Below are 8,364 nucleotides of genomic sequence, written 5' to 3'. Positions count from 1 at the left end.
AGTTCAAATGGGAAAGACCTAGAAGAAGTGAAATAGGGTCGCCATGAGCTAACGCAGGCCTTGAGGAAGGGATGGCAAATGGCCTTCCATGAAAGGGCATCCATGTGACAAAATAGAAACAAATAATAATTTACAAAAATTTTTTTTAAGTACTTACATTTTTGTTATTGAATCATTTCCTCATTTAATGTCTAAATTTCATCTCTCCACTTCCTGACCCTAAGCCCCAGTGGTCCAGGGCTCAGGCCTCTTGCTTGGTCTGCCTGGGAGTGTACGTGGCAGCCAATGGAGCCATGGAAGGTGAAGTAAGGCATGGGATGCATTACGATGTGTGTGGAAGGAGAGGCCATTGTCTGTCAGGGAAAATAAGGATATGTCCGAGTTAGTTATCCTATTAATGTTATATAGATGTGGACCTATGACCCCGTTCTGAAAACATGGGGAAGAAAGAGGATAAACAGTGGCATATTACTACTTTAGGGGACCTTAGGCAAAATAAAAAAAAAAGTTGATCCTTGTTTTCACCCTCTCCCAACAAATCAAGCCCTGAAATAATTCAAATAAAGTCAGATACCCCCACTTTTAGAGCTCCCCTGACATTTAGACACTGCGATAACATAATAATGGATTTTCTGATTTTCAGGACCCTCCAAGGTTATCTAGCCTTGGGGCTTGTCATCCTCCCTTATACGCCACAAAGGGAAAAGTACTGTAGACAAAGTCGAAAGTGGAGGAAGGTGGGGGGGGGGACCAAGAAGGAAGGATGGAATGAGGGAAGCTTTGGGGTAACGGGGCCTGAACATTCAAAACGGGGATGATTCTAGTATGGGGTGAAACGAACTGTACCGTTGTGGTATAGGGGAGTCAACCTATGTCAATGGGCTGAAGCAGAGCATGTGAAGCTGTGGAAGAGCAAAGGAAGCCATTACTCCTTTGTTACTGACGATATGTCGTTATGGCAAGAGGGCAACCCTTCCTACCCCAAGCAATCACGTGCTCTTCTCCACAGTCGGTAATATATATTGTCTACTCCCTTGACATTATATGAAATACTTTGTACATACAATATAGTATTCAATATATAAAGAATGGCAGTAAAATACATCTAAAAGTAGATAAATGCCCCCACAACAGGTAATTATAATGTTCAGACATAAAGACAATCATGTTTACCTTTGGATCTCCTGGTGTTCGAATGCAACATGTAACTTCGGCTTCGTCTCGTTGACCTTCATAAATCTACGGTAATTCACGCCATTTCTTTAGACTGAATAACAGACACACTCATCTACCTCTAATAAACTTACAATAATTCCTATAGAATTATAAAATACTCTCTAGAATATCTGATGAAATCTATATAAAAACACCCCGAACAAAATCATCTGGTCGACTTCGCGTTATATCACTAGACGAAACATCACTAAGTCGAGATGTCTTTATTACGGCCTCTACAACGCTTGATATCAGTGAGTTATGGGATAATTTGAGAGAATCAGTATCTTCCATTGATTGTGAGTTATAGATATGGAATATTGTTCATTCCCAGGTCATTAAGCTGGAGTATAAGGTCGAGTTCTACCTATGGTCTACAGGTAGGACCATTATCTCAGTGTAAACCATTTGCTACCATTAATCTTTCTTTAAAATAAATGCTAAATACTTTTCATTAGTTAATTATCTTGCCAGAAATTATATAAAGATCCAGGTGTCGAAAAGCTCATTGCAAAAGCTATTGAGAATTAGGTAAAAAAAAAAATTGATTTAATTTAAATATATATGGGATGTACCTCATTTAATTGTGCCTGAATGTTGCTTATTTTGTTTCAGACTAGTTATGGCATCATCCACCCAGCCTCTAAAGCACTTATCAAGCCAACTGTTGGCTTCCAAGTCACTAAGAGAATGCTTGGCATGATCCCCATTGTGATAGAGCAGACAGGACGAGGAGAGAGAGCGTACGATATTTTTTCTCGTCTCTTGAAGGAGCGAATCATTTGTGTCATGGGCCCGGTAAGGTCATGGTTTAAATGTTTATGGCTGATATAGCTTCTTGATGCATCTTAAAGGAATAAGGATTTCTTTCTTATCATAAACTGCCATAACGTACCCCACATTTATTCAACTTTTTTTTTATCTCGTACACATATTTGTTAGCTTAGACAGAATATGCTTGACCTCATTTCCTTCCACCATGCTTTATTTGGCTAAATATATTTTTATATCTTCCATATTTCAAAAAAGCTATCATTGTTTATTACCATTATTATCCCATTTCTCTCTCCCTCTCATACATATTTCTTCCGTTACATTTAAGTCACTCCACTAGTCCTTTCACCCTTTGCTGCTAATTAACCTATTCTTTGTGGTACCTGGTACTGCCATGCCTTCCCCCAGCATAGCTCAGGAACAAAACCAAATAATAGTTTGAACTTTTGCAAAATGATGTTTAGAAAATATCAAATACATCTTAACAATGAGACAATGAAGGAACCACGAAAAACAAAAATATACCTCCAGTACCCTGTGGAAACAGTCATAAGCTAACCTGAGCCAAAGGCAGGGGTTAGGATGCTATGACTACAGACACTAAACACTTCCATCAACAATATTTTGGCACATCACCGCATTCCATACACCCGTGATTCCTCCTTGTGGCTGGGGCAGAAAGTTAAAGATATGCGTGTCTGTATTTGTTAATAACTATATTTCAGATCGACGATAACATAGCAAGTTTGGTGATAGCGCAGCTTCTATTTCTTCAGTCAGAAAATGCCAAGAAACCCATTCATATGTACATTAACAGGTGAGTATTAAGATGATTTTAGTGACTTTCAGATAGGCAGTTGGGATGAAATTTATGTTCAGCTGAAGCTTATACTCTCTTATGGAATTAGGCCAAAGGTTTGCTTTGTCATTGAATTACGCATAATGGCTAAGGTAAATATAAAGTTCGGGTGCTATAGAAGCATCATGGAAGTAGAAAAAAAGCATGTCAGTGGACTTCTAAAACTTAGGAGTGATTTAAACAGGCACAGCATGATTTGGATTATCGTAAAACAATAAGTATTTAATAATGTGGAGGGCTCTGAAGATTAGGGAAATTGTAGGGTTAACCTAGAAGTAGGTGAAACATGTTGAAATGCAAAGAACCCATGAAAATATCACTTGACTTCATTTGCTCAGATGGTATTGTCTGAAAACAGAGGCACATACTACCAAAACCTCTAGCTTTTCATCGACTTTTCCTCAACCTGCATAGCTGTCCCCAATATGGCTTATTTGTTATATTAGGATTATTGTCATTAAATCTTGTAAGCATCTATTTAAATTACTTTTGAGTGTTAAGAACCTGTTGTTTTTCTTTTTTCCTTTGTAAGTTAATTCTGTAGGTTTCACTCATGTTGGAGATTTCTGTCAGATGCTGTAACCTGGAAATTCTTAGACATCAAGAGTAACTCTTCATAGGTTTTCCCAATATATATATATCAGACTTAAAATTTATTTTTTGCTTGTCTAGAGCCATGCCATTTCTGCAGTAGTTCTCCAAAAAAGAAGTTTCTGACTGGAGCACCACAGTAACACCGTCATTAATGCAACTTTTTTTCCAGTTCCATTCTGTAGATCTTACTCATTTCTGTACTTTGCACACAATTAGTATAACAGAAACTGATGTGAAAGAAGCAGTTGTACATAGACAGGTAGAGAGAGAGTGAATCGAGTGAGCTGATAAAGAGTTGCAGGAATGTTTGGTGATGGAGCCAGTGAAATGTTCAGCAAGGATATACGATACAACTGCTGAGATGCAAACTCAGTAGTCATTATTAGTGACTGTTGAATTGATGGCACCTTTGATATGTTATTTTTATAGGTCATATAGTGCAATGCTCACCATACTCATTTTGAGTCATAAGTATGAAACAGGAGGTCATGTTGAATAAAATTGATGTTCCTTGGGTAACTGTATAATATCACTGTCTCTCCTTAGCCCTGGTGGTGTTGTAACAGCTGGGTTAGGAATTTATGACACCATGCAGTATGTTCAGCCTCCTATTGCTACCTGGTGTGTTGGTCAGGCGTGTTCCATGGCATCTCTCTTGCTTGCAGCCGGCAGTGTGGGGATGAGGCACTCGCTGCCACACTCACGTATTATGATCCACCAGCCTCATGGTGGAGCTCAGGTTTGTCTTGGTTTGTTTGATATACATTATTGTAGTGATAAAGGTAAAATTAACTGTTTGGCCCATGGGTAAGTTCTTCTCGAGATTCCCAGTAGATGCCCATGTCTGAGGACTCTGAGGACGTGGTCCTTACAGACAGGCTTTATGAGTTGACTGGAGGCTTATTCATTTTGATCCTCTAGCTAATTCAGTATATCTTGACTGCTTTTTTCATGGCTTACTGCATACCCTAGATGTGATTATTTGTTAGATTGTTCAAGAGGCATACTTTATGCTTCTTGGCTTAAGTTACAACATAAAGGTGAGTTTCTTCAAGACCATCATCAGTTACCTCATCCAGAATGCTGAAAATAATTGTGTGATTCTTTTGCTGTGGTTAGGCATCACTGCCATGTTTGTTTTACTTACCTGCAGTTCTAGTTTTTTATTATGGTTGCTGAAGTAATAAAGCTTATTTTATTAAGGTAGTAGTATTTTTGCCATCCCTAAGCTTATCTGCAATTTTAAGTATCTTCCAATGATTTTTTTTTACATATACCTGTTGACCTTGTCATATTTTAGAAATGTAGCAACTGAACCTTTGAAGAAAAACCATTGCATGGTGCTTTCTTCTCATCCATCTTTCTATATATGTATAATGCCTGTTTCGAGAACTCCCTCAAAGAGGTGGCCATATCTTTTTCATTTATAGTTTCAGCTGTACGATTCTGCTTTCATTATGGTCAGTTAGTTCAAGATTATATTGGTGCAAAGCCATTCCTCACTCAGGACCAAAATTTATTTCTGTAGAATTCCATATGCTACTTACATACTCTTTGAACCCAGTTTGTGAAATTAGATAAAAAACTGTATAAATGTATAAATTACAAAAGTATAAAAAAGGAACTTCCATTGAACTATCTACAGTGAGAAAAACTGTAATTAGTAAAATTGTATTTACCATAAATCTTGTTTCCTTATAGGGCCAGGCCACAGACATTCAGATACAGGCTGAAGAAATCCTACGGTTAAAGGAGAGACTTAATAATCTTTATGTTAAACACACAGGACTTCCTCTGGAAAAAATTGGTAAGTTAAAGACTGAAAGAATATTTTTTTTTAGTCTACCCATTGCACTGTCTCAATTAATATTAAAAAGTGATGATTGCGTGTGGACACTGTGGGAGTAGATGTCAAGACTAATGTTGGAGCAAGGGAAGACAGAAAACGTTTGGATAGTATGAAAGAAATTTTGATTCACTAGGGCTTAACATTCAAGTGAATGGAAGACATGCATAGGAAAGAATGAATTTGAACACCGCGGTATATGGGGGCATCATGCTATCGGTAAGCTGAACGAAGACCTCTGAAATGGTAAGAAAAACCACGGAATAGTTTATGGGGCTTGACTTTGAGTGATGCGGGCTCTGGTTTTGGTAGATTGTATATGACAGCTCGATAGTGCATGTGAGCCAGAGTTTATCTGTTTGTGGCATCACATCACTGTGGTAGGAAATGATGTATGAAAATTTTTCTGTTGTCCTGTCTACACATATTGAGATATATATATATATTTTTTTTTGCTTTGTCGCTGTCTCCCGCGTTTGCAAGGTAGCGCAAGGAAACAGACGAAAGAAATGGCCCAACCCACCCCCATACACATGTATATACATACGTCCACACACGCAAATATACATACCTACACAGCTTTCCATGGTTTACCCCAGACGCTTCACATGCCTTGATTCAATCCACTGACAGCACGTCAACCCCGGTATACCACATCACTCCAATTCACTCTATTCCTTGCCCTCCTTTCACCCTCCTGCATGTTCAGGCCCCGATCACACAAAATTTTTTTCACTCCATCTTTCCACCTCCAATTTAGTCTCCCTCTTCTCCTCGTTCCCTCCACCTCCGACACATATATTCTCTTGGTCAATCTTTCCTCACTCATTCTCTCCATGTGCCCGAACCATTTCAAAACACCCTCTTCTGCTCTCTCAACCACGCTCTTTTTATTTCCACACATCTCTCTTACCCTTACGTTACTTACTCGATCAAACCACCTCACACCACACATTGTCCTCAAACATCTCATTTCCAGCACATCCATCCTCCTGTGCACAACTCTATCCATAGCCCACGCCTCGCAACCATACAACATTGTTGGAACCACTATTCCTTCAAACATACCCATTTTTGCTTTCCGAGATAATGTTCTCGACTTCCACACATTCTTCAAGGCTCCCAGAATTTTCGCCCCCCTCCCCCACCCTATGATCCACTTCCGCTTCCACGGTTCCATCCGCTGCCAGATCCACTCCCAGATATCTAAAACACTTCACTTCCTCCAGTTTTTCTCCATTCAAACTCACCTCCCAATTGACTTGACCCTCAACCCTACTGTACCTAATAACCTTGCTCTTATTCACATTTACTCTTAACTTTCTTCTTTCACACACTTTACCAAACTCAGTCACCAGCTTCTGCAGTTTCTCACATGAATCAGCCACCAGCACTGTATCATCAGCGAACAACAACTGACTCACTTCCCAAGCTCTCTCATCCCCAACAGACTTCATACTTGCCCCTCTTTCCAAAACTCTTGCATTCACCTCCGTAACAACCCCATCCATAAACAAATTAAACAACCATGGAGACATCACACACCCCTGCCGCAAACCTACATTCACTGAGAACTAATCACTTTCCTCTCTTCCTACACGTACACATGCCTTACATCCTCGATAAAAACTTTTCACTGCTTCTAACAACTTGCCTCCCACACCATATATTCTTAATACCTTCCACAGAGCATCTCTATCAACTCTATCATATGCCTTCTCCAGATCCATAAATGCTACATACAAATCCATTTGTTTTTCTAAGTATATCTCACATACATTCTTCAAAGCAAACACCTGATCCACACATCCTTAACCACTTCTGAAACCACACTGCTCTTCCCCAATCTGATGCTCTGTACATGCCTTCACCCTCTCAATCAATATCCCCCCATATAATTTACCAGGAATATATATATTACTACTCACAAATAAATCATATTTTAACGGATGTGATACGAATATTTTCTTTTAAACTCACAATATGTGTTGCAGCCCCAATGATGGAGCGTGACAAATTCATGGAAGCAAGCGAGGCTAAAGAGATGGGTCTGATTGATGAAGTCCTGACCAGCCCACCAAAAGTAGGAGATGCAGCACCTCAAACTCCTGAATGACCTGTTAGATTGGGTCTACCAGATGGGGTTGGCCCAAATAATAGCAAAGTTCAGTAATTATATGGTTAACAAATTATTACAAAAATTATGAATTTAACTACACTGTTGGTATTTCCTTGCAGAATTCTATCTGGTATAATTTTTAGGTACGTGTCATTTGTTAAAAGATTTTTTGTAGTGTTACAGTGTACAATTTATAATGTGCATCAAACCGTGCCTGTTACCAGTCTACTGTAGAATGTTGGAGTCACTTGTAAGAGAATTTGGCAGAGATGACTGAGCACCAGTATACAGTGAACCATGTGGTGGGAAAAGTGTAATACCTGCCTTGTATGGTAAACTGGATATGTGGAAGTATGTAACATTTATGTGTCACAATCATTTGATAAACGTTTTATAAAACATGGGTGAATTTAGTTAATGTATCAACAAATCTTTTCCGAGTATGAGAGAACAGAATGAACGAATAATCACTTCTTATCTTAGCATGTAACTTTGTTACAAAGTTAGACTGATAATGGGAACAGATGATGTATATTTTATACTGGCAGTTTTCTCGGGTTAATTCTTTAGAACTCTAATTTTAGGGCCAGTCATACTACTAATGTAAAGTGTAACATACGTATTGTGGTTTTTATAAGAAATAAATAGTTGACATAATTTTTGGTATCTGCTCTTATTAGATCATTTATTATACACTAAAGCACAGCTAAAGTGTGGTTGAAGCTTATTCCTTCAACTGGTGGTTCTGTTCTTGAACCACATTTACTCAACAAGCTTCTTGACAGATATGTTTGCGGGTATCAAATTTCACTTTTTTTTCCCTTTGCACTAACGACCTTTTTTAACTTTATGTACTTCTACTTTCCTCCATAATTATATCTTCCTGTTTTATTCCCTTGCCAAGTCAATTCTTATTCTTTTGACTTTATTTCTTTAGCTGTCGGGGCGAGTTGAGGT

General features: G+C 38.6%; 1 protein-coding gene and 1 long non-coding RNA gene across 4 annotated transcripts; one reads left to right on the top strand and one right to left on the bottom strand.

Moving 5' to 3' along the window:
* Positions 1-126: 126 nt before the first annotated feature.
* LOC139748714 (uncharacterized) lies at positions 127-1,156 on the bottom strand. The gene is made up of 2 exons (XR_011712805.1): positions 847-1,156; positions 127-353 (listed from the first exon to the last, which is right to left on the bottom strand). It is a non-coding gene; the product is annotated as an uncharacterized lncRNA (long non-coding RNA).
* Positions 1,157-1,316: 160 nt separating this feature from the next.
* Positions 1,317-8,064, top strand: ClpP (Caseinolytic protease proteolytic subunit). Of its 3 annotated transcripts, none has more exons than XM_071662069.1 (6): positions 1,317-1,469; positions 1,831-2,013; positions 2,715-2,806; positions 3,989-4,181; positions 5,144-5,249; positions 7,283-8,064. In XM_071662069.1, exons 1-6 carry the CDS (start codon positions 1,434-1,436, stop codon positions 7,402-7,404), a joined length of 732 nt encoding a protein of 243 aa, XP_071518170.1. In that variant the 5' UTR covers positions 1,317-1,433; the 3' UTR covers positions 7,405-8,064. The 3 variants fall into 3 exon arrangements, with proteins under 3 accessions (XP_071518170.1, XP_071518171.1, XP_071518172.1); XM_071662070.1 differs by lacking the exon at positions 1,317-1,469 and adding an exon at positions 1,471-1,595; XM_071662071.1 differs by lacking the exon at positions 1,317-1,469 and adding an exon at positions 1,497-1,514.
* Positions 8,065-8,364: the final 300 nt, after the last annotated feature.

Source organism: Panulirus ornatus, chromosome 5 (genome assembly GCF_036320965.1).
Source record: "Panulirus ornatus isolate Po-2019 chromosome 5, ASM3632096v1, whole genome shotgun sequence".
Classification (NCBI taxonomy): domain Eukaryota; kingdom Metazoa; phylum Arthropoda; class Malacostraca; order Decapoda; family Palinuridae; genus Panulirus; species Panulirus ornatus.
This window is presented reverse-complemented; position numbering and strand designations above follow the sequence as displayed.